This window comes from Polypterus senegalus, chromosome 10 (assembly GCF_016835505.1).
Source record: "Polypterus senegalus isolate Bchr_013 chromosome 10, ASM1683550v1, whole genome shotgun sequence".
Classification (NCBI taxonomy): domain Eukaryota; kingdom Metazoa; phylum Chordata; class Cladistia; order Polypteriformes; family Polypteridae; genus Polypterus; species Polypterus senegalus.
In genome coordinates this window covers 33,759,245-33,786,757 of record NC_053163.1, presented here as the reverse complement: position 1 = coordinate 33,786,757, position 27,513 = coordinate 33,759,245, and the positions used below count along the sequence as shown (strand labels likewise).

At 36.6% G+C, this 27,513-nt stretch overlaps 1 protein-coding gene across 1 annotated transcript in view; it reads left to right on the top strand.

Moving 5' to 3' along the window:
• LOC120537061 (putative RNA-binding protein Luc7-like 2) overlaps positions 1 to 27,513 on the top strand; it is a 51,418-nt gene that overhangs the window by 4,184 nt on the left and 19,721 nt on the right. Inside the window, exons 2-6 of the mRNA XM_039765677.1 lie at positions 5,097 to 5,191; positions 10,126 to 10,224; positions 14,136 to 14,246; positions 19,897 to 20,040; positions 21,941 to 22,117. Of these exons, the coding sequence (XP_039621611.1) occupies positions 5,097 to 5,191; positions 10,126 to 10,224; positions 14,136 to 14,246; positions 19,897 to 20,040; positions 21,941 to 22,117 (626 nt within the window). The remainder of the gene's footprint in view (positions 1 to 5,096; positions 5,192 to 10,125; positions 10,225 to 14,135; positions 14,247 to 19,896; positions 20,041 to 21,940; positions 22,118 to 27,513) is intronic.

The following is a 27,513-nucleotide window of genomic DNA, read 5'->3' as shown; positions in this document are numbered from 1 at the left end:
TGCAGAAGTTTCTAATGATTTTTTTAAATCTTAGCATCATTAATTTTGTCTTGCCTTTTATAAAATAACCATCTTTTGAACAGATAAGTACTGCATTGATGTAAACTGTTAAATCTTCATAGAAAATATCTGTCTCATAGCAGGACTCTGTTAAACTCCATATTTTAACACAAGACTGAAATAAAAGACAGCTTCAGACGTTTGCCTTTATTGGAAACAGCTACTTTAAAGTCTAGAACAGGTTTAAACTTCTACAGTAAAGTTGTGTGATCAATAGTACTTTGACATTTACATCCATCCACTTTCCAACCCGTTGAATCCGAACACAGGGTCACGGGGGGTCTGCTGGAGCCAATCCCAGGCAACACAGGGCGCAAGGCAGGAACCAATCCCGGGCAGGGCGCCAACCCACCGCAGGACACACAACCCCACACACCAAGCACACACTAGGGTCAATTGAGTACCGCCAATCCACCTAACCTGCATGTCTTTGGACTGTGGGAGGAAACTGGAGTACCCGCAGGAAACCCATGCAGACACGGGGAGAACATGCAAGCTCCACGCAGGGAGGACCCAGGAAGCGAACCCGGGTCTCCTAACTGCGAGGCAGCAGCGCTACCACTGCGCCACCGTGCCGCCCTTGACATTTACATAAGTGTAGAAATAGATTTTCTAGATAAGAGGATAGCAGTACTTGACTAGCCATTTTATGAAACATATTTATGTGTTTACATCTCATATTTGCTCTTTTAGAAGCACATGTGGTAATAAGCAACAGAAACCGTGACAAGATGAAATACACTTTGTGAATGATCAAAAGTTTTATGAGTGCACAAAAGGAAAGTGTAACATCAATAGATATCCCCTAGGCGAAAAATTGAGTAGAACTATAGTGAAAGGAGTGTACTGTCATTCATATTTACAAGGGCAATGGCACCTTCCTTTAATGATCAATTGAGCTGTAATAGAGATAATGTTTGGAGGATGAATACTCATTCTCTGTTGCTGTATTTAATAGTATTGGAGAGCTCCCTGGTATGTGTTTTGCTGCAGTTCATATTTATTGTCATTTCACATGTACAATGAAATTCTTAACTTATGTCTACTTTGGAGACAATGATATAATACCAACAAAAAGATGCTCAAAAATGGGACTTTTAAATTACATACTGTAAGCAAACACACAAGAAAATGTGCAGTATTTATTTTTGTGCATGTCTGTTTGTGACCTGTAGATATAAACTATTACTGAATCTATTGGTGTGTGTTTGGATAGTTCTGTTCTTAAAACATGTTGAATGATAATTTATCAGAATGCTGCGTTTTATAATTAATAAGTAGATAAAAACAAAAGGAATATTAACTTCAATAAATATAATAAGCATTTAGAGAACAGGCAAGTGGAAACCAGGACTTGAGTGACTAAGAGCATTCCAGGTCTTAAGGATATGCCCTACTCTGACAGACTTGGGAAATTAAACCTGTTTAGGGCCAAGCAGAGGAGACTGCATGGGGACCTAATCAAGGTATTTAAAATCCTAAAAGGCATTGATAAAGTAGATCTAGCAACATTCTTTCAGCTTAATGATGAATTATGCACTCGAGGACATCAGTGGAAATGTAACACTGTGGCCAGGAAGCACTTCTGTACACAAAGAGTTGGGAGACCCTGGAACAAACTACAAAGACGTGTAGCTGAAGCAGAAACCTTGGCAATGTTTAAGAAAAATCTGGATGAGATATTGGGACTGCTTAGCCATTAGTGAAACATACGGGCTTGATGGACTGAATGGTCTCCACTCGTTAGTCAAATTTCTTATGTTCTTATATAAAAGTGTTTTAGACATTCACATGGAATTTGGAACTTCCTGTCAAATAACAGTAGCTCAAAATTAGCTCATTGGAAGGTCACGTGGTTTGCATTGTGCAGCTTGAATGTGTGCTTGCATGACAGAGAGACTTCACAAATTATTTCATTTCTTATGTCTACAAATATTTATCATTCCACCGGTAATCTGCTGGAGATTGAATATATGGTCCCAAGTGCAAGATTTCTTTATTTAATTTAGGAATGAAACCTTACAGTCTCATTAAAAGTGTATACACAAAAGTTGAGGAACTGTAAGTAAGGAGAAACATTTTCCAAAACACTAAATTAAGCTATTGAAACAGAATCACTTTTTTAAATGTGGTTTTCTTTGAATTGTAAAGCTATATTCAAGTGCCCTTTTCTCACTGATATTGTTCTAAAGTGCCAAGGATGAACAACATACCAGTCTCCACATTGTCAGCCTACCAGCACACACATAAGCAGAAAAAGCAACTTGGCTGCAAGCATCACTGTTAGTGCTTACAATGGTTAAAGCACCAAGTGCTCACTGACATCAACGCTGTTATCTTTGACAAACTTGGCTCATTGTACTCGCCATATTCTACCTTGTGTCTGAGAAAGCTCCAACACTTTCCTTAGTGTGCCCATATTACACATTACCATTTCCTCACTGTTTCTTCTATGCTTCTGATATTAAAAGTGTCAGCAGAGGATTTATTATTTTTCATTGTGTACATCATAAGAGTGAAAGGTTCAATAACCCCCATTATTACCTGGGTGTCTCAGAGGTTACGTTTTTATACAATTTGATTTGATTCAGTTGTGCAAATTTGACTTATAGCTTCCTTGTCGAATTATTTGTTGATGCTCTATAGGCTGTATTGTTTTGTCTGTGAAGAGCATTGTGATTTGGAGGGAATGGATGAAGGAGTAGTATTTCTTATTTTTTGTTTCTTTTTCTTGTAAATGTTTTTCACCTTCAGATTGGCTAAATGAATAATGGGTTTTATTCATATCCCTTCCAAAGAAATTGTGTTACTGAATACTGCTTCAAGATTAATTGACACTGATTAACTGAAAGTAAATCATCTCAGCCTTTATATACCATAGACATTTACATCAACGGAGAGTTTTGTGCACATATTGCACCAGAACTTAGAGCTTCATTGTGGAGTAAAAGTAATGATCTGCTATTGAAGATGGTGCATACTGCTCCACTGTGTTACATTTTATACAGCAACTCTGGTAAACAAAAATTTCTCCTATCTTACTACTAACATTTCTTATGCTCCTGAATGAATAGCCAGAACACACTCAAACTCTTTACAATGTGCAATATTTTCTTTCATATTATATTTCACCCACTGACTGGCTTACATTTAAATATATCTTTTATAGTTATTGTTTGTACTGTGCTGCCTTGTGCTGTGTTACCTACTTTCTGTGCAAGAAGTGAAATGTTTGTAATGTCTTTATGTTGACTTGCGTGCGCTTGTCTTTTATGCACTTGTTTTTTTATGTCTGCACATTGAGTCTGGAGAAATGCAATTTCATTCAGCTATGCATCCGTTGTTGTACTGTTGTATGGTATGAATGACAATAAAGGTCACCTACTTCTTACTTACTTACTTTTAATTACTATTATTTTCATTACTTAAAGAGAGGTAAGATACCAGCAACAGCCTTAGTTAGCAAATCATCATTTATATCAACATCCAACATTTAGGCACATGGCATTGATACTTTCATTTTGCCTGTAAGATTTTCTTCAGCTTCCTTGGATGATCAGTTAAGTTTTGTTGGGCTTTGCCTGTCTGTTACCTGTAAACTGTGTCGCAAATTACTGTCTTTTGTGTGCATATGTGTTATGAGGAAATACTACACTGTTGGGTGACTTTTGGAGAAGCTTCAAAATTGTATATTTTTTATTAATATCATTGGTTACAGATACAGTGTTGTTGGTCTGAGTGTATAACCAGCAACTAAGAAAGAGAAAAGCAAAAAAATGTAAAGTTCATATTCATAAATTAAACTATTATTTCCTGGAAAAAGACTCGGTTATTTATGCTAGTAAATGTTCAACACCTGGTCCTGGAAAGTGCAGTAACTGCATCATCCTGCATGTAATATTATTGGTGCCCAGGTTGACTCCATGGTACCCAAAGTACAAAAGTCCTAATTTATGATCTTTGGAAGAGAGACACTGTCACTTCCCATGATAAATGTTTAAAGTGCCGCACAAATGCAGATCATGTGATACGTTAGCAGCAGCAAGCCAGTAGCTGATCGAACAAAGAGGAGGTAAAAAAAAACCCAAAAAACTTTTATTTGTTTTCCATTGTATCACTGTTTAATGTCCGAGTCTCCTTGTGCGTTCAGCCCCTCTCTTCACAACAGCATGTAGCCCCAGGGGGTTTGGGAGGGTGGCAGGCGTGTAGACGAGTAAAGTGCAGATCATGCGACATGGAAGTAGTAGCAAGCCAGCAGCTGATCGAGCAAAGAGGAGGTTAAAAAAAAAACACTCTGTTTCCCATTGTATAACCATTTAAGAGGGGTTTCGGAGGAGTGGCTGTGTCTCAGTTGGGTGCATTCAGCCCACCTCTTCACAACGGCGTGTAGCGCTGGCAGGGTGGGGAAGGGGTTGGCGAGCGAAGCCCCCTAGTAATCATAAGAAAAACCCTAGATTACTTTAATAATATAACAAATTCACCTGAACTTCATCTTTGATTTGCTAAAGAGGGTTGACCTGACAGGTGAATAGGTCACCTGCAACTTCTGTTTTTTTTTCTTTTTTTCTTCTTCTTGTCGTAGATTTTAATACCTACTTATATATATCTACGGTAACTTTTGACATGATGTGCTTAGTTTTCATGATTTAAGTAATTTTTCAAAGACAGAATTATTTAATGAAATATTGTTTATCTTGCTTGCAAGTATTGTGAAGGTTTAAATTAATTATATACACCTTTGAAAACATAATTGTTAAAACATAACTTTAAATGTACTCACTTTGTACAGAGTCAGTAAAGAAAGTAATATATGTAAATTCATAACAAAATGTATCTATTACTCTGTTTAAGCTATTTTTCTAGTTTGTCATGTACTAAATTTGTGTTTGAAGTATAATTGTAGAAAACAAATATTGCAGCTTAAGGCCTGCAGTAACTCCGCATAGTCCTAGTCAACTGCCAAGTTGCCCTGAAATGCCAGATCCGATGTGACACAAGTATGCTAATTTGCTTGATCTTTTGTGTGTGTATTGCAGGTGATAGCACTCGCCAGAGGATCAAGTTTGATGATGACAGAGTGTGTAAGAGTCATCTACTGAACTGCTGCCCTCATGACATTCTCTCTGGAACGGTGGGCATTCACTACTACACAGTACAACCTTCTGGGCTTGTGCTTCTGCTGGGATACATACTGAGCTATAGTTAATATTGTGTATATGGTAATGTGTCAAGTTAAGTCCATCTTATGATAGGATTGTCTCATGCAGAACTTTAATAAGCAAAAGTCTAAGTTAATCCAATTTATATAGTTCTCTTAATTAACCATTCCCACAAATGAACCTTGCTTTCAGTGTAGTTTCAGTATATTTTTGTTCCAAGAATATCTTGACTTTCTCTGGGTTAGGAAAGTTAAATAAGTTTTATGTACATTTTGGTATGTGTGAGAGCACTTTGAATAGTCATCTGAGTAGTTTTTAGCACATTTTAGAATTCATTTTGCAGTGCATAAAGTACTAGTTGAATATTTGGGCACCTACTGTTGTCCTTTGAATTTTTCTTTTTAGTTAAAGCAAGTTTCTACTTTTTAAAACGAAATGGCTTGTTTCAACAAGTTATGAATATTGTACAATGTATCTGAACTGATGCCTGATAGAAAAAAGCAGTAAGTATATAAGAATTAGCTTAATGAAAAAGTAAGTTAACCACAATGTGTATCAGTTTACTTACTAAAGAAAATAATTGGGTACTGAGTTAACTAATCACAGAACCAATCGCTGAGACAAAATTTAGGAGGCTAGCTTTATAGAGGTAAGAAATTGAGCCATAAAGGTTAGTGCATTGCACTGTAATTAAGTGTCATTGGTTAGTACTGAAAGTACTCATTAGCCTAATGTTGCTTATTAAAGTAGTAATTAAAATGTCATAATTGTTTTATTGTACTATCAAAAGGTGTGCATAGCCTTCAAGATAAATTCATAGAGTAAAAGGAATAGTTCCAGTGATTTCCAGATCTCTCTTGCCAAAACAGATATCCACGTCCACAGCTTAGCAATGTAAGGTAGACTAGGATAGTAAGAGAAATCACTGTATTGTTTTTTGGCCACCTACAAAAAAAATTGAAACAAATCTAGAATTTGACAAAATAATTTTAGACCTACTTTCTGCCTTGGTTAATTTGAAATTTCATGGTTTGAGGCTTGTTTCCTGTTCCATAAATATGGATGACCCATCATCATTAAGGAGACTATAAATTAAAGGTAATTCCACATTTTCTAAAAGCTAACGTCGGATCCACTTTTGATTCAATTTCAAGTAACCAGTGGAAGACCTAATAGCCTGACATTGATTTTAAATATTTCCTATCAAATTTACTAAAGAAAATATTAAGATAAGGAAATGTTATGTTTTGGAAAGGCTAAGGCAAAGTTCTTTTAACAGCATAAATGCTATGGCAAAACCATAACCTGTTTATGTACACAAAAAAATCTCACTAGTTTAAGTATTTGCAATTGAAGAATGGGCAAAGAGACACATAATAAATATATATATGAAATGGGTAATGTGTTAGGAACAAAAGGATGTCACATTTTTTCATGGAAATTAACATTATCAACCTACAGAGTGCTCAATTCAATGACACCCCGAAAATCAAATTGAAAAAATGATACGGCAGGCTAGTCCATTTTGCTGAAATTTCATTGCAGCAACTGAGAATTGTACTCAGTAGTTTGTATGGCCCCCACGTGCTTGTATGCATGGCTGACAATGTCGGGGCATGCTCCTAATGAGATGACGGGTGGTGTCCTGGGGGATCTCCTCCCGGATCTGGTCCAGGGCAAAATTTAATACAAATTTTGAGCTTTTGGTGTAAAAGAACTTCATTACTAGTTTTTGTGCATTTATTCAAGTGATAACCAAGTACATAAACGTCACAACATCTAGTATATAATAAAACTCTTAAGATCTGTGAGTGTGTGTGTGCCCTGTCCCTCAGAGCAATCTGATTGGTCAGTTTGGCTTTGGTGACGTGATCAGAAGAGCAAGCGTGAGTGAGGCACATGAGGAGGAATAAAGGTGTTGGAGGAATATGGAGATGCTGTGTGCAAGAGAGGACAGAGCCGACTATACTTCCTTAGAAGGCTGGCATCCTTCAACATCTGCAATAAGATGCTGCAGATGTTCTATCAGATGGTTGTGGCGAGCTCCCTCTTCTACGCACGGAGCTGGACAGTTTGACATCTGTAGCAGAGCGACCGGCGCTGAACAAGCTCCTGTCAGTCATGAAGAATCTAATACATCCAATGAACAGTATCATCACCAGACATAGGAGCTGCTACAGCAACAGATTGATGTCACTGTCCTGCTCCAATGACAGACTGAGGAGATCGTTCTTCCCCTACGCTATGCAGCTCTTAAATCCACCCCCCCCTTTGGGGTAGATGTTAACACTACACTGTGCTTTTATTGTTATTTAATTAATATTGTTTTTATCAGAATGCTGCAGCTGGAGTATGTGAATTTCCCCTTGGGGATTAATAAAATATCTTTCTATCGATCTATCTATCTATCGTATAAAGGCGAACAAGGTGTCTCAACAATTATGATAGAGTTTGATAAACAGACCTCACAAGAACACTTTGGATGGAGGGAGCACAAGTCAAGAGAATTTTAGATACATGTGGATGCTAAGGAAAGGTGCTAAAGGTACATGTAGGGCAAGAGAGATCAAAACATTTATTATATTACCTATTATATTACCTTTTCAGTTGTTAGCAAATTTATGGTAACATGATTGAAGTTTTTAAAATTATTAAAAGGTGTTAGTATAATGGATCCAGGTGGTTACTTTAAAATGAGTTCTTCAACAACAATATGGGTACACACAATGGCAACTCATGAAGGATATGCTTTTTAGTTTTTAAAAGTTTGGACTGGAGTAGTGAGATTTTAGCAACTGCTCAGTTTCTAGAGCTGTCACACTTTTTCACTAGTTCCATGTGCTATATTGAGCTGCTTGTGTAGTAGTGCAAGGTGATGGTCATTTTGGCAGCCAGTCAACATACAGAATTTCAGAGAAAGAACAGGAGGCTTCTGAAAGTAATCAAGTAAATAAGCATGGCTACAGTGTGCCAACTTAAACAAAAATCTGCAGATATTTAATAAACTGATTCAGTTAGCTTCAAGATTGAATGTTGCAGTACCTAGGGCTTGATAAGGCTGTGGATTATTGGGCAGATGATCAACATTAGTGGGTGGCCTTTCCATTAAGGTCATGTCACATTATGTAACTTTTCCAGCGATATTCAGTTGTTGCATTCATTTGCATAATTTTATCAAGTCGAAAGAAGTCTGCCATATGCTCCCATGAAGCATGTGATGTAACTTGCCCTTACACAAGCACATTCCGATAAAATCAAACAGTTTTGATTTATGTCTTTAGTCATAGAAGCAAACTCTGTGTGCATGAGTGCCGACAACCAATGACTACTTGTCCAGAAAAAAAAAAATTATATAACATAGCAACAAGGAGTAAGGGACATGGGTTTTATGGACTCCTTAAATGTAAGAGAAGGTTGCCTGTTTGATGTGCTGTACTTTACATAAAATGGAAAGGAATAAAAGAATAATTAAAAAGGCAGAGATTGCAGCTGAACTCACAGTACCTGTTAACCACTCATATAGCAACGGCTATTTGCTGTCACTAAAAGGGGCTCTGGAAGGTGGGCACTCTGTTGGTACATGTGACATGTCATGGATATTCAACCATTTAAAATGACATGGTCTATTTATGAATTTAGCGTCAGCTGTTAGCAAGACTTTCCTACTGCTCAATTAGAAGTTATGTAATGTGACATTGGTTTTAGTTTCAGTGGTTGGGGAAATCCTGCAGTTGGAACTTTGTAACTGCAGTTTTTTTCATGTTTTATGTTGTGGTAGCAATTGGATGAATGGTGGGACAGTGCTTAAATACTGTTGCCTCACATCTTCGGTGACTGAGTTTGAATCTTGAGCCTGGTTGTTTCCAAGTCCAGTCAATTAGTGGAGCCAAAGCTTGAGAGTTAGAGACATTATTGTCTTTTTCATCGATTTTTTTTTTTTCCACAAAACAGAATCCATGACACATGCTTTTGGCAAAAATTGCAAACTGCCTTTTCTTGAAATTCTTGTTCTTTTCCAGGGAATACATATATTGCAACTCTGCATCTATATGATTTTTTAAAATGGCAAAATGAACAGAACTTATTAGTTTACTAGCCATCCCATGCGGCTTCACCCGTGTATTGGTGAGGAGGACCCCTCCCAGGTCTCTACTCCTGACATCACTCTTTACCCTCCACCCGGCCTACAGCCTCTGTCTCGGATTCGCACTAATAAATTAGTACCCCAAGCATACTATGATACTTATCGTGATGAGAAAGTCACAAAATCAATGGAACGTTCAAGCAAATTACAGAAAAAAAAGATCTAAATCAGTTAAGTAGTTCTCTCGTGAAAAGCGGACAAACATACAAATGGATCTAAAAAACTATAAGAAGTTTCGTGCTTGTAACATGAAATTTTTAAAACCGTTTCTTAGCGAGCACCTATGGGCCAAGGGTAACTTGCATGCCAAATTTCAAGTCCCAAGTCCTCATTGTTCGGGAGATTTCATGATATATATATATATATATATATAGTGTTAGGGAAGATTTTATTTTAAATTTAGGGTGGTTTTGTTAATTTGCAGTATGTGCTGTGAGCATCTGATATGAAGCAGTCAAAAATATATGCATTTCTATTAATATGTGTTCAGATTATAAATCGCATTTTCCATATTACTAATCAAATACTTACGTGGCTTGGATCGAGCACAATATATGTATTTTAAAAAGCATATGTGAAAAATGTTAAAATTTAAAACTCAGTTAACATAATTTGTTTCCTTTTTAAATGTATAGCTATGATATTTAAGATCCATTTCAGATACTATTGTAAACCTCACATGTTGAAGGAATCAAAGATGCACTGATATAGGCTGATTTAACTTTTTTTCTCTCTTCCCTCTTCCTCCCTCCATCACCACAGCGAATGGACTTAGGTGAATGCTCACGAGTTCATGACTTAGCCCTCCGAGCAGACTACGAAATTGCAACAAAGCAGCGAGATTTCTTTTTTGAACTGGATGTAAGTATATGGCATGACAAAAAATGATAATGGCAACTTTTTATTTTATTGAATGCAAAATAAAATGCTTGTGTGGTTTGTTAAAAATGTTTATGTAAACAAAGTCATTTTTATTACTGGTAAATAGTACTTGCATTTAAACAGAGTACAGTGAAATACAGTATGATTTGGAGACAAAGGCAAATGTAAAGTACAGCTTGGTACAAAATTAAATTATTACATTAAGTAGAAAAGAATATTTCCTGAACTGGCATTGGTAAGACTTGTTCCTTAAGTCAATAGCATCAGTTTTATAAGGGTATGGCCTTGGAATTGCAGGGATAGCAGAGGAGAAATGATTATGGTTGTGTTGTTACAGAGTAACAAAATAACCATGAAGTACCCTGATGTGTAAGATTCTGACAAAGGTAGAATGCTTGTATAATACCAGAAAATATGGTAGGAAGGCCCTACAACATCTTATTTGGACCAGTGGACAAATGTCTCCTCAAGAATATTAAGTGCTTATGCATTTAAAAGTGGATTCTTGTTATGATTATAGAACAAGATAATCAAAAAATGTATTTTACAGAGATGAGTTTTTAAGTATTTGTATTAAAATATGAGAGTTACAAATTTCTAGCATTTCTGGTTTATGCTGCATGGTTTGTATTTCATAATAAACTCCAGAAACTGCAAAATAAGTGTCCATCAAGTGTTTTTATTGAGTTTGTAATGCTTGAACACAATACATATTTTGAAGATGTATTCTTTCCTAATCATTTCGTATCAGGACTACTTTGGTTCATGTGCCACACTCAAGAAATGGACTTAAGAATTGCATCATGGCAGGATGTCTCTTTTAGATTATCTGTTGTCTGAAAGGACATTGATGTTGGAAGAAAATGTTGTCACTGTGGAGTCAATTGTAATAGAAAATTGAAGTGAGATGTTGCATGAGATAACAAACACCAAACAAATTCAAGGTGTAAGCTGGTTTTGGCTAGGTCATGTTTTTAAGACGTTGAGAATATATTTCATATTGATTACATATATCAAGAGGTCCATGTAACTTGTTAATTTTCTTATGAATAGCTTTGTTGCTTTTGGCTGTTAGTCACGGAAAGAGTTGAGGAAAGTTGCTGACAATTCTGCTTCCACGTTTTGTTGATGAGCTCACTCACAAGACATGATTTACCAAACCTGCAAAATTCAGAAAGATGCCACACCAGCTATAATCTTCACACTTGGCAAAACACTTTACTTAAGTGGCATAACAGAAGTTTATGGAAGCAACTTCAGTTTGTGTTTACCGAAATTATGTTGGAAATGTAAGACTGTTTTTTTTTTTTTTTTGATTTTACTCGTGGTTTTTTTAATCAATCAGGCTTAAAACTTTTTGATCACCCCTCAAAGAAGCAGTGAGTCAATGACGTAGTTTAGGTTTAGTTAAGATTCTTACATTAATTAAGAATTGGGATTTCAGTATATCCTATCTTTATGTATGTTGAGTTTTAGTTTTCTAGGCTCTGAACATCTGTATCTGTTTAAATTGACCATAAATCCTATTTCACAAACCTAGATAATGCAATTTATTTAAATAAGGTTTTATTGAAGTAGTTTATATACAGCATATTTGATAATGGAGTATAAACAAGTTAAAAAAATGTATGCGTGTTATAACATTTGGATTTGTTTAGGGATTTAGTTGAGTGTTTTGAAAGTTAGATAATTTCTAAAATTTTGTTTATTTACTTCATCAAATAGAACATTTTTGTTTTTTTTAGATATTTTTGTAACAATGAGTTGAATTCAGGAAAAAACAGTGATAATGGAAGGTAATTACTTAAAATACAGGTAAAATACATGTTTTTAATAGCATTTTTCAGTATCTTGTAGTTAAATACCAGGTCATTGTGTATGTAGTAAATGAACAACAGTGTAATGAGGCATGCTTTGGGGAGTCCTTTCCTATTCTAACTATTTCTGGATAAGTTAAGTGAAGTTTTGCTTTCCTTTTCTATTATGACTTCACGCAGCAGAAATAAGTAAGTTGGTGTTACAGAGGTTCATGTGAGTCAATAATGTGTCACTGAGATCCCAATTGTACACGTTCTTCAACTGGAGTTTCAGCAACTTAATTAGAGATGGCTTACCTCAAGAGTGGCTTTCGGTTTTCTTAAAAAGGAGTATATAAAATTTGAATGAACTTTTCACAAGGTAAATAAGAAACAAAGGATTTAATCAATATTTCAGTTTGCACAGAATGTTTTTCTGTTTTAAGATATCAAAAAATCACCAATGCCTTTAAAGAGTTCTTCAAATATCAATACTTTGTCCAGGGGGCCTTTATTTAAAATGTCGCAAATAAACTTTCTTAACAATACCACCTGCACTTCAGAACACGTCATCCATCTGAAGCTAAGCATGTTCGGCCTAGCCAGTACTTAAATGGGAGATCATCTAGGAAAAGCTTGGGTTGCTGCTGAAAGAGGTTTTAGTGTTTACCCTGTGGTCTGTGTGTGGATCCCAATGCTCCAGTGGGTCACTGCTGTAAATATGGTGGCGTCCTTCAGATGAGACATAAAATTGAGGTTGTGACTCTCTGTGGTCATTAAAGATCCCTGAGCATCTTTCGAAAACAGTAGGATTTATCCTGCTGTCCTGGCTAAATTGCCCATCATGACCTTGTCCATTCTGGCAACTAATCATCCTCTGTCTTAAAACCGCTATCTCTCTCACTCCTTCACCACCATACAGCGAATATGTGGTGAGTGTGCTGGTGCACAATGGCTGCTGTCGCATTATCCAGTTGGGTGCTACACATTGATGGTGGATGAAGTGGTTCTATCTGTCTATGTAAAGTGTTCTGAGTAGTGAAAAAAGCATTATATATATTTATTTATTATCTATTATAAATTTCTGTAAAATTCACCAGTGCCTGAAGTTGTCCAATGTGTTCATATTTGAAATATTGCAATGAAAATTAATCTTTCTTAACAAGTTTCCTTGAAGAATAAGTGTTCCAAATTTAAACAGAATTGGTCCACTGGGAGCTGAGTTGGCTGTCAGTATAAAACATGATGATGAAAATAAGTATTTTTGCATTTTATCAGAATACACCTAAAGAATACAGTGCATCTGCACGATGCAGTCTGATCATTGTTTCTTCTTTATTTAAATTCAAGAGTGTCATCTTCCATTTCCTTGATATTGAATTTATTGTGCTATCATGGCTAAGCTCTGTCTACATGTTGTGAACCAGGGACCTTAGGATTACAATGATGTCATTTCATCTTAATTATAAAGCTTTGACTTCATGTGTGTGATGTCAGTCTTACTCTTTCCTATGACCTAGACTTCTAGACTTGTATTTTCAATTACAACTGCCTTCAAATACTGTATCATGCAAATAAATGTTCAATTTTAATTCTTCTGTTTTTCATGTAACAAGAATAACATGTTTGTGACATTGTGTTAAGATGTGTCACTGAAATTTCTCTCTTTTTATTGTCCAGCATTGCTAGTCCACAGTTTTACAGTTCTACTAAATTCTAATCTCTCTCATAAAAGCAAATCTCTGCAGCTGAGAGGAGATATTACAACACAATATTTAACTTTACACCACACAGTATTCAGCTCAGAATATTTGTGGTTGGTTCATGCTGTCATTGTGTCTTTATTGCTATTCTTGTTCTGCCTTGCAATGAGGTAGTAGCAGGTTGCTTGACTGGACTCTCCCAACAGTTGCAGTGGAAAATCTTACATGACTGTTGCTGAGCAGTGGCAGTGGGAAAAATCATTACCCATTTCTGCAAATATGACGAGCTATAAAGTAGTCCTTAAATAAGAATGCAAAGGCAGATTATTGAGGAATGCAAGCATTATATGTGATTCTGTTCCTGCTCATACTCTTGCTTTGTCTATCTTAGGCAGCCGACCATCTTCAGTCCTTCATTGCAGACTGTGACCGAAGAACTGAGGTAGCAAAGAAGCGATTGGCGGAGACACAAGAGGAGATCAATGCTGAGGTTGCGGCCAAGGTATTGTTTTTTCCTGTTTTGTTTTTTATATACATAATATATGTTTCAGTGTTCTTTTTCATAAGATGTTTATTTTCTTGCCTTACTAGTCAACGTGTCGACTTTATTCTCGTCATAAACGGCAAGAATAAAGTGGAGATGTTTTATTCTCGACATATAGTATTTTTTTTCTTCACTGTGTCCGTATTTTTTTTTTCTTCACCGTGGCCCTAATACACTTCCATAGTTTTGTTAAAGTGACCCATCTGCCTTTCCTTTTTTGTTCATATCTTGCCCTGCCATAGTGCAAGTGTGCATTGATGTGGCGATTTCATAAAAAGACATTGCAGAGGCTGGTCCATCAGGGGAAATCTCTTCAGCACACACTGTGCCAATTGATAAATCTAAGCACCGCTTATCCGGCATAAACAAACAATGGTTTAAAGATTTTGATTGGCTAATGGTCAAAGGAAATGGTATATGGTGCTCATTGTGCATGAAATATTCAAACAAACATCCCTCAAGAAGGGAGTTACCTTGGGTAAACGTGCCATGCACAAGAATTCGAAAATAAAGCTTGCTGGACCATGAAAAAAGTAAAATGCACATTGAGTCTTCTGCTGACCTTTTAGGAAAGCGTGTACTAGAGCAAACTAAACTGGAATTGGTCAAATTGAAAGATCTGCATGTGTGTTTAATAACTTACAGAGAGATGCCTTTGTGGGAGCTTTAAGATCCATGTATTGGTTGGCAAAAAAATGAGTTGCCACATACAATGCTGTTTGAAAAGCTGTTGTGGAACACAGTAAAGAAATGCGTTGTTCCTTGTTACAACATCTCAATGTTGGTAAAAATGCACATTACACCTCTGAAAGAATAATGCAAGAGCTGCTGGATGTCTTAGCATCAGAAATAAAATGATTGATAGATAGATATTTTATTAATCCCCAAGGGGAAATTCACTTACACCAGCAGCAGCATACTGATAAAAACAATATTAATTAAATAGTGATAACAATGCAGTGCAAGTTAAAAAATGCAAGGTGGAGAGTGTGAGGCAGGTATAACAATCAATAACATTGTGGAATTGAAGCGTCGCATAGTGTGGGGGAGGAACAATCTCCTCAGTCTGTCAGTGGAGCAGGACAGTGAGCAGTCTGTCGCTGAAGCTGCTCCTCTGTCTGGAGATTAAAAAGTTCAGTGGATTCTCCATGATTGACCGCCTGCTCAGCACCCGTCACTCTGCCACAAATGTCAAACTGTCCAGCTCCGTGCCTACAATAGAGCCTGCCTTCCTCACCAGTTTGTCCAGGCGTGAGGTGTCCCTCTTCTTTATACTGCCTCCCCAGCACACCACCATGTCGAAGAGGGTGCTTGCCACACCCGTCTAATAGAACATCTACAGCATCTGATTGCAGATGTTGAAGGATGCCAGCCTTCTAAGGAAGTATAGTCGACTCTGTCCTCTTTTGCACAGAGCATCAGTATTGGCAATCCAGTCCAATTTATCATCCAGCTGCACTCCCAGGTATCTAAGTCTGCACTCTCTGCACACAGTCACCTCTGATAATCACGGTGTCCGAGAGGGTCCTGGGCCTCCTAAAATCCACCACCAGCTCTTTGGTTTTGCTGTGTTTAGTTGTAGGTGGTTTGAGTCGCACCATTTAACAAAGTCCTTGATTAGGTTCCTATACTTCTCCTCTTGCCCACTTCTGATGCAGCCCCCAATAACAGTGTCATCAGCGAACTTTTGCACGTGACAAGACTCCAAGTTGTGATGTATATAGGCTGAACAGGACCGGAGAAAGCACAGACCCCTGCGGTGCTCCTATGCTGCTGACCACAATGTCAGACCTGCAGTTCCCGAGACGTACATACTGAGGTCTGTCTGTAAGATAATCCACCATCCATGCCACCAGGTATGAATCTACTCCCATCTCTGTCAGCTTGTCTATAAGTTGCAGAGGTTGGATGGTGTTGAAGGCGCTAGAGAAGTCCAGAAACATAATTCTTACTGCACCCTTACCTCTGTCCAAGTGGGAGAGGGATCGGTGTAGCATGTAGATGATGGCATCCTCCGCTCCCACCTTGGCAGGGCGTGGCAGACCTGTGGCCTCAGGTGGTGAAGCAGCAGCCGCTCCTTGGTCTTCATCACATGTGACGTCAGGGCGACAGGCCTGAAGTCATTCAGCTCACCAGGACATGGTACATTTGGGACTGGCATGATGCAAGATGTTTTCCAAAGCCTCGGGACTCTCCCCTGTTCCAGGCTTAGGTTGGATGCGCTGTACAGGGCTCCCCAGCTCCAACGCACAGGCCTTCAGCAGTCGTGGCGATACTCCATCTGGACCCACTGCTTTGCTGGCACGAAGTCTCCTTAGCTCTCTGCTTACCTGGGCTGCTGTAATTGTAGGTGGGGGGAAACTCTCTCTTATGCTGGTATCAGCAGAAGGATGGGTGGAGGACCTAACATAGTGAAAAATATGCACGCTGAAAATTTTTTCAGTCTTCTGTGTGATGAAACCACAGACATTTCATTTGTAAATCAATTAATTATTTACATTACATATGTGTGCCAGGTCACTAAAGAGGTAAGAATTTGTTTTGTATCATCCCGCAATATGATTGATGGCATAGCGGAGACTGTAACCAACACACTAAGTGAGACTATGGACACTCTAGGCTTGAAAACTGCTAATATGGTTGGACTAGGGTCAGATGGAGTGGCTGTTATGATTGGGAAACAGAAAGGTGTGGCGAAACTGCTTAAATATAAAAGATTTGGACTCTTGGTCAACTCCCACTGTGTAAACCACCGATTGGCCCTTGCAAGTGCCCAAGCAGCAGCTGCTGTACCTTTTTTAACAAAACTGAACAACATCTTAAGGCAACTGTTATGTTGCTTCCAAAATTCTTCAGTTAGGATCGCTGGTTTAACGGAAACTGAACATTCCCCAGATTAAGCTGAAAATGGCCAGTGAGACTAGATGGCTGTCTCATGACTTTGCAGTACAGTCACTACAACAGTGTATGATGAGTGTCATAGCTGGGCTGGAAAGAGAGGCCACTGAATGAAATGACATCACAGCTGAAGGACTAAGCAGATGTATTAAAACGTACAATTTTGTTTCCTCTCTAATGATGCTTTCAGACATATTACATTTGTTGTCCAATTTATCTAAGGCTTGGCAAAGGCAAGATGTCAATCTTACTGAAATTGAGCCAATTTTGCTCGCCACAAAATTGTCCATCATGGAGTTGAAAGACACTCCTGGGAGATATTTTCGAAGCCTTCATCATTATCTGGCAGAAGAATGGTCAGATCTCCACATTGTTTATACAAGGAGTGATGTAATGTCATTCAAAACTGCAATATATGATAAATATCTAGAGAAAGTTGTCAAGCACCTAGATGCAAGATTCCCTGACACACCAATTATTTCCAGCTTTTCAAAAGTTTTCAATGCAGAAACTCATAATTCAAGTGAATATGCTGAAATTCTTCTTTGATTATTACTCCAAAAATGGTAGCCCTCCAGTTTTAAAATATGAAAGTAGCAGGCAAGAATGGACAGTTGCATCAAAAATGATCAGATGTCAATCATACAAAGACTTCAGTCTAAAACAGATTTTAATAAAAATGACGACATCAGAGCTCAAAGAGTCGTTTCCAAATTTATGTTGCTTTTCTGTGCAGAGTCACCTAGGACACAGACTTCTAAACTCTGTACCACTGTAATTGTTAGTTCTTCTTTCAAATAATTTCAGAAACAAATGCATGTCATAATAGATGTTTTTTTTCAGATTGATACATCTATGCATCAATTCTTTATAGGCTGAATTACCATTTAGAGATTTAGGATTTTTGCGTGTGTTTCCACTGGTCTGACTAAAATATAATGGAAAAAATAAAAGGGTGAATGGATCACAAAACCTGCCATGTTGGAATTGCTTTGATCTAGTCATCTTGCCATCACAACTTTGTCAAAGTTACCCAGATCCTTAAGATTTCCCATTTTCCCTGCTTCTAACTCGTCACCAACAGGAACAGACTGTTCACTTCCTGCCTAACATGCCCTAGCCCCTTGGCAGGTGCCATTGTAATGAGATCTTCAATGTTATTCATTTCACCTCTCAGTGGAAACACAAATTAACAACCGTATAAAGAAACCCTTTACCCAACCCACAGAGCTGTATGAATAAGAAAGAGACAAAAGAGAAGAATGAGTTTAGTGGAGGCGAAGAAAAAAATGACCAGCCATCCAGTCACCGATCAATTGAGCAGCAGCTCATCACTCGTCAATAGTGGTACTGGATGAACCATGTATTTGGGACAAAAAGTTTCAAAAGCAAAAAAAAAAAAAGTAAAGATTTTTCAGAGATACAAAAAAGAAGGAACTGATTTCCATAATGTACTGTATATTTGTCTATTTGGATCCTAATGCCCATTTAGCCTAAAATGAAGAGTTTACACTCATATAGTAGGAGTTAATGATAGGTCCAAAAGAAAGAAATTATGAAGTAGAAGAGGAATATTAAAAGACACAATTTTTGAATGAGAGTTGTAGACAAAAGATCAAAAGAAAGCAACATGAGGAGAGTCCCTGCACATGTGAATGCTTAAAAGAACAAAAGTTACATTAGGGGCATGGGACAAGTCCCCTGGCAGAATATTTACATGTGGTAAGGTAACGATGGTGCACAAATTTAAACAGTGTAGTTGTGGTTGGGATTTTTGGAGAACAGAGAGATATTCTAAAATATTTTATTCCAGAGCAATGAAGGAGCAGAAGGAACATCATGGGGGTCTAATACAGAAAATAGTCAGGGTATTATAGGAGGCTTTGCTAAGAATAGCCTAAAGATTTTAAACTTGTTTCTTAACAGGAGTAGTATAATGATACATTTTATAAAGAGGGTGATGAGGGTGAGAAGAGCATATCAATACATTACATATCCTTAGGACTGATCTGAGCTGAAGAAAGAAAAAGAAATTATAAGGCTTTGAACATAATGAGTGCAACGGAAGAACCTTGGAGTCATCTAAAAATGTCACCCATAGTGCTTTGGCACATTTGTAACAAAGACAGAAAGATATATTTTGTCTGCAAACCCTAAGAGACTAATTTTGAAAAAATGGAACCCTGGATATGCCAAGCTAGACAGGAACCTGCCAGTCTATCAACTCAGTACCAAGTCATGAGAACGTAAGAAATTAGAGGGCCATATTTCCAGATGTGTGATTTAATTTTAAGTGACAACAAAGGTAAAGTGAATATTAATCAGGTAGACATTGTATTGAATTCTGTCAGAAACAAGGATGGATGGGTTAGACGAAGAGGTAAACCAAGAACTAAGTGGCTGAAGGGAAAGGCCCAATAATAAAGCTCTGAGTCAGGAAGTGACACCTGTGCATCAGATCTATCCCTGAATTTAAATAATGTATAAAAATCAGCTATAGATGAGGGTGTAACAGAAATAGACTGTCAGTTATTTTTATAACTTTAGTTGTTTTGTTTATCGAAAGTTTCAGAATATTAGATTTTCCCTTTTTGTTTGATCCATATGCACTGAAAAAGCACCTACTAAGTTTTTTTAATGAGAAAAGCATGTTTTTCATGTGTATTGTTTAGAGTAATACTGACTTGTATCTGTTTTTGTATGTCTTCAGGCAGAACGTGTACATGAACTAAACGAAGAAATTGGTAAACTTTTAGCCAAAGCAGAGCAGCTTGGAGCTGAAGGAAATGTTGACGAGGCTCAAAAAGTTTTGGAAGAAGTGGAGAAAGCAAGGGTATTGAAGAGAGAAGCAGAGGTGAGATCTGAAAAATCCTTTGTAAATGACAAGCTTGTCCTCTTTTTAATATAAATGCACATTAAATATTGCCAGTTTGGAAGGAAAAATAGAAGTCTTGCCTGTATATTCTATTCATTGCAAATGTAAATAGTATTAGTCTTCTGTAGAAAACAGAAAATTGTGCTCTTTTTGAAAATCAAAAGATTGCAACGGCATAGTATTTAATCAAAGAAATAATGATAACATAATGGGTACAACAATTTACTTCAAAAAAAGTTAATAGAAAACAAGAAAAATAGAAATATGAAGAAAAAATACAAAAGAATATTCAACCTTTACCCGAGACAGAGAAAAAGAAGGAAAACATGAGAATAACATTTTTTCTATAGTAAAACAAATAATATCACAAGAACGTTAATTGGAGACCTGGTACTCCTGCTTTAAATGCTATTAATGAATACTTGCCATGTTTTAAAAAAAATGTTTGAGATATCTTCTTAAAGAAGATTAAATGTTTTCTGATTTGAGATAATAAGGCACATCACTTACCCAGTCAGGTATAGAAGGACTAGGATTCTTTCAGGTGAGCAAAATAAGTGTGCGTAGTAGTGTGTTATAGGCTATTACCAATAATTTTTACCTGTGCACGTTGGATCTTGCCCTGTTGTTTTCCTCAGAATAAATTTATTTCAGTTAAAAGTTGGATTGCAGTTGATTTTTTTTAAGTGTGAGATAAAGGTAATTCACCAGAAGGAATTTTTTACAACCCTTTTTACTCATCTTGACCAAGAGTACCATTAATTATGGAGGGGACTGTATAGATACTGGTGAGATATTTTTAGTTATTAAATGCTTGGCACATATAGAACTAGAGTGAGTTCTACCTTTGGCTGAGTTCCACTCCTTTGCTGAGATTCTGATTGAACGGTTCCTTTCACATCATTCCCTAGGATTGTTGAAGGTTAGATTCTTTGAAATATTTTTATATAATGTTGAAATGCTGTGTGAGTCTTCATCAGGACAACCAGTATTGCCTCTTGGAAAACACTTTTCTTTTTCAGTTTTATACACATTAAAATGTTACAATTAAATATGTGTAACTTTTTCTTGGTAGGTGCACTTGTGTTACAGTAATCTTTTTAGTGGAGTTAATGTTCTTCATTGATGAAGTTAATGGCCATGTACGTCAAATTAGGATTGCATACATTACGGATAACATCATATGTCCCCTGTGAAAACATTTTAATCTTCTTGGTTTGCTGTTGAAATGAAATTCCTGTACACATTCATAAACTGAAGCTATTCAATTGGCATCAGATGGCAATTCTATAAACTGTCAATAAAAATGGAATGGTTCCTTACTGTCTTGTAAAGACCACATGCTATGAAAATGCTGCAGTTAATGTACAGTATATTGTTGTAAATAATATTTAAATATTTGGTTATCTCACAATGGCAATTAAATAGATACTTGAGTTGATCTTAAGTATATCTAGTGACACCTGGTTGTGGGTGTATGGTGGAGTTATTGTTTCAAGACATTTCATGGCTATAAATACTGGATTCCATGTCCTTTGTTCATCATACTAAGATGACTGTTTTCCATTTAAACTGAAAAGACGTGGGCACTGAAGCCAAGTGTTTGTTTAGTGTTGTGCATAATTACCATTTGCATCAAATGAGGTCAAACTTTAAATCCAAATCCACAACACATCTTAAATGGAGAGCATAGTTTTGGGTGACTGAATGGTGGTTACTTAAAGGTTTAGTCAGTTGTTTATGCCTTCATTTCCTTAAACACATTTCTTAATATGTAAAATTGCCTATGAAGATTTAAGATGATCATGTTATGTTATAAAGAAAAGTGTAGAAAAAGTAGCTGCAATAACACTGTCATTTTGTTCATTTTCACTCCTAGGAAATTTACAAAAACTCGATGCCTGCTTCAAGCTTTCAGCAGCAGAAATTGCGTGTATGTGAAGTTTGCTCTGCTTATCTGGGACTCCATGATAACGACCGACGTCTAGCAGACCACTTTGGAGGAAAACTGCACTTAGGATTTATTGAAATTCGGGAGAAACTGGATAAGCTTAAGGTGAATTAAGATTCTTGAAGCATTATTTCTATAAAAATAGTTTTGTATTTTCTTCTTTTTCCTAATATTTTTAAACAAGAAAGATTTAATTGTCTTGGTTTGTTTTTAACATGTTTTCTTATTGTTCCTGAAAATTTCTGTAATACTCTAAATTACATGTGCACCTACATACATACCTGCATTGTTTGTATGCATAAAACAAATGTGTATTTACACATGTATGCGTGTGTATAAGTATATACTGTATTTAGTTCACGTATTATACTTTATCTGGCAGTCTCTAGAAAGCTTGGCATAGTTGTAACTTTCTGAATTAAAGATGATGATTCAATATAAATGATCTGCTTACAAGTTACCGTTCACCGATGTTTCCAGTGGTGACGCAACACGTATGCATATTGAGCTGTTTTAAATTAGATGTGGAGGTTTGGTTGATGAATGAAAAATATAAAGCTCACTTCAAGATCAAGAAGTTTTTCAAACTGTGCAAGATCTTTAGTGATCACTTTGTTCAGAAGTAAAAAGTGGATTTATAATTTTACAGTGATAGAAATGAAATTACGTACTGACGACAAATCACTTTGTCTCGAATACAAAGTATACTGTAGTATGTTGAAAATGACAATAAGCAGTTTAAAGAATAAGTTGTATTTTTTCAGGTAAAGCTATTTCTTCAAAATCTTGGTTTATATTAATTTGCCATATTAAATTGCATTCTAAAGTGAAACATTTTTAAAAATGAAATAAAATCTGTAGCCTTCTCCTGGGCTTTATAAAGGAGGTAAAGGACACCAAGATCCAACATGAAACAAAAGCCTTTAAGCTTGCTAAATTTGTCTACTTTGAAGCAGCTTAGGTTTCAGTTTAAGACCACATGCCTTCCTCGTTTCTAAGACATGCTTGTGACAACAACAATAAACTGAAAATAATTTTATCACAAATTTTTGGTACTTAAGGTAAGGATGTGGATTTTGCCTGCTTGTGTTCTGACAACAGATGTCATGGGTGGAGTTTTGACCAATCCAAATCCCCCACTTCTACCCATTCCAAAAACTTTGGAAATTATAGGCTGTGTTTTAAGCTAGTTTTGTCTCTTCAGTTCTGTTTGTTGAATGGTGAATTTCTGCCATGGCTTATAGGAACATACAGATATGCGTCCAAATAATTATTTTTTTCCTAAACTGTGCCCACTTTTGACCTGTTTCATTCTGTGCTGTTATTTTACATAGTCTAGGTTCATGCTGAGTGTCCATTTGGTGGTGAAATGAGCACATAAGAGTTTCATTGTGCTTTGTAATCATAACAATAAATTTGAGCTGAACTGTTTGTGCTGTATTGATTTTTTTATTTTTTTATTTTTAAAGCCATAGATTTTTGAAGGAGCTATTCAATATGCATGTCCATATTATCACAGGGCCAGTCTGCACTCAGCGTTACTTGAAAAATGGAAAATGCATAGTGTGCAATAGATCAAACTATGATGAAACAGACTGAGGCACCACTAAACACAGGAAATTATATAATGCATGCTGAGTGATTCTTTGTAAGAATATGGTAATAAAATAACTGAGGACAATGTTTTTGACTGAGTAAACCCATGGACACTCAGTGATACAAATAAATTCATGAACACACTGGGAGAATGTGCAAACTTCATACAGATCCAGGAGCTGTTGGGCAGGAGTGACAGCTCTGCACTACCACTCTGTCTATGTAAAACATCACTAATAAACTCACTAAACTTCAGCCTGGTTAAAACTAAATGTATGCTGATCAGTTCTTGTCAATTAATTGCACACTGTGCACATGCTCAACCTTTCTCTAAATAGGCCACTTGAGCATGCACAGCCATGAGGATTGCGTCAGCAGTAGGCAGTATGTTTGCGAAATAACGCAATAAAATTTGTTTAGAGTAGCAGGAATACACTTCTGTATAGTGAAGGACTGTAAACAAAGGTGTGACTTTTTCAGTAATAGTCTAGTTCTCTATAGACCAGAGACATCAGTTCACATCTGGGTGTCAACATTTAAGAATTGTCAATAACAGCACTTGAAGGAAGACAAGCAGCTGAGTAAAGTGCACAGCTTATCTCCTTTTACAATGGCTGAGTCCCACAAAAACGTTTTAGCTTTTTTCCCTTTTAAAATTACAAGAATATGCTGTTTTGAAATATATGTACAAATGTTAACATGCTGATTAAATAATTTTAACACTTTTGGCTTGAAAAATGAACATTTATTTAAAAAAGAAAAAAAAACAAAAAAGGTCCACTTTAGAACATGTGGCAAATTAATATATGCCATGACTGTAGAAGTATCTTTAACTTGAGAAAATAGTAGACTTACTCTTTAAGGCTGTTGATTTTTATTATTAGAGAACTGTGAGTAACAGACAGTTTCTCCAAAGACAAGCTGTTGTGATTGGTTGCATAACTAAATTATTATTATTATTATTTTTTTTATTTAAAAAGAAGTGAAGTTACATCTTGATTAGATGGTGTTAATGGGTAGTTGTGTGCCGGCTTTCAATAGTTGCTACATGTGTTAGTGTAAACCACTTAATTAGATGAAAGAGGGGAAAAAAACAACCTACCAACAAAACTACAAAGAAATTGCAGCATAAAGTAAATTAGAAAGTCTTATATCCAGATAATACTTGGGATTAGGCCAGTTGAATACTTTTTTGTTTTAATTGTGATGGAAGGATATTGAGTTTGGTTGCCTCAGCTTGATTATTAGAAAAACACCAGGGGGCTCATGTATAAATGGTGCGTATGCACAGAAATGTTGCATACAAATGTTTTCACGCTCAAATTGCGATGTATAAAACCTAAACTTGGCATAAAGCCACGCACATTTCCACGGTACCTCATACCCTGGCATACGCAAGTTCTCCTCTCAGTTTTGCAGACTGGCGGCACCTAGCGGCAAAGCAGTGCACTGTTCCTGTTTGGTTACCCTTTCTTTTTCAGATCCACATCCCTGACGCGGCCTTTTAAATACACTGAAATTAACTGCATATTGTTTATTAGTTTAATGCATCTGATTGTAATTAACTAGTAACAATATAATGGTCCATGGAATGGTCAAACTATTCTAAATACAATAGCTGCTTTAGCGTTGTTACTCTCACTGCACCTTCTTCTTCTTCTTTCAGCTGCTGCCGTTAGAGGTTGCCACAGCGGATCATCTTTTTCCATATTACTCTCACTGCACCACTCAGAGTATTTATATCACTGTATCTGAATGGGGAATCAATGTACAAACCTCTTGGTTCAGAAACAGTTTCATCCCAAGAACTATAAACGTACTCAGTCATTTTATCAAGTGTTCCTTGTAGAACTGTTTGTACTTATAAATACAATCGACTCACTGTATCTTTGTACTTATAAATACAATCACCTCACTGTAAACTTGCGATACAGTTATAATATTGCACAACCTGAGCCACTTTATAAAGCGTGTATTTACATATGATGACGATATCATTTTTAAGATGAAATGCAGCAAAATATGCTCATTATATTATACAGATAAAACTTTAACTTGATTTAAATAATCTATATTGTTAATAATTAAACATGCCAAGACATGGCGCTGCAGTGCTAGCTTATGCTCCATTCACAGATTGTTCCTGCCTCTCGCTGTATTCTTGCTTGTGCTGGCGCGACACTGGAAGGATAGATGGATAGAATAATTAAACACGTACTCCGAAGATATTTCAATGTTCCTTAAAAGTTTTGAAGAATCGGCATTCTAAGCTTACAGATGGCTTAACGTCTATTACAGAGCTGATTGTATGGCGATTGATTATTTGGAGAAAGAAAAGTAAGAACAGGAATTAGGGGTTAGTACAGGGGTCCTCAATCACGGTCCTGGAGAGCCGCAGTGGCTGCAGGTTTTTGCTCCAACCCAGTTGCTTAATGAAAAGCACTTATTGCTAAAGTAACACTTCTGCTTCACTTTAGTGATTTTGAGCCCTTATTGCTTAATTTTGTCTTAAACAGCTATTTTAATTGCTCCTCATTATCAATAACATGCAAATAACAAGAGAGAGCAGCATTTCTCCATTTAGCTTATTTACATTTACACCTGTGTGTATTTATCTGCACTATTGGGTTTAATTAAATACTTGGAAGAAAAATGAAGAGAAAAAAGTGAAGGACTGAGAATTACTCGTCCATTTTAGCCTTCAAATCATTTGCATGATAGAAAGGGAAAGAAAATCTAGGATATGAGAATGACCTGACATAGCAGAGTTAATTTAATTTCATAGCTTGTTAGTGCTTTATTGGCAAGAATTGCTTTCTAATTAAGCAACCAGGTCAGAACAAAAACCTGCAGCCACTGCGGCTCTCCAGGACTGGGATTGAGGACCCCTGGGTTAGTCCGTTTGAAAGAGACATTACTGCTACAATAAAGTATTTAATCGAAGGTCATGCATGGCGCAGCAAGCATCTTGCGTGAGACATGAACAATCACTGTGCCACCGTGTTCCCATGTTTAATAACATGCTTTAACTCCTATCATCATGAAAATGATATCGTATACATCTCAGTATTTTAATTATTCAGAGAGCTGTAATAACATGAATGTAGTGGATTCTGTGTCCTGTCAGAGGAAGAGAAAGCCCAGAACCACGTAGTGATTCACACACATAGAAGATCAAATACATAACAAAGCATTTAACGTGCTACTTTAGTTACGATGGGATATGAGAAACTAGTAAATTAAATGACTTTAAGATGAAGTTTATGATGTTCTACTTTAATGACAAAATAAACTACATGATTAAAGTGGAAATTTCGAGATTAAAGTTGACATTTTGTGCTTTTTTCCCCACTGTGTGCCTATTTTTTTTGTCTGTACCCTAATAAGCTTTCATATGACACTCAGACGGTGGGCTACGACTCACCTTTTCATGGTGACTTTGATATCTGACAATGTCTTTTTTTATTTTGGGCACTGTGTGACTTTGTGAACTTGAGCTTTCGAGTTTCTCTGACACTCTGTCACTCGATCAACTTCCTTTTGTTGATTATATCACTGTTTAAACCAACAAATAGTACATTTTTCCTTGCCTCCACTTGGTATTCGCTGAAATTCTTCTATTTTCCTCTGTGCTTTTCCCATTGTCTTTTCACATGAGGCTGAGCTTAAGGGCACAGATTTTTTGCATCTAGATTTTTCTGTGCATACGCACATTCCCGCTTTTGTGCTTACACCATGTTATAGTGTGAGTTCTACGCACGGTGTTACACATGAGGCCCCAGGAGTGTATTGTATGTTTAGAATCCATTGCAGAAAAAGCATTTGATATTGAATGGAACTACCTTTTCACTACATTGGAGAAATTTGGGTTTGGCCCGATCATTTGTACATGTATAAACCTACTG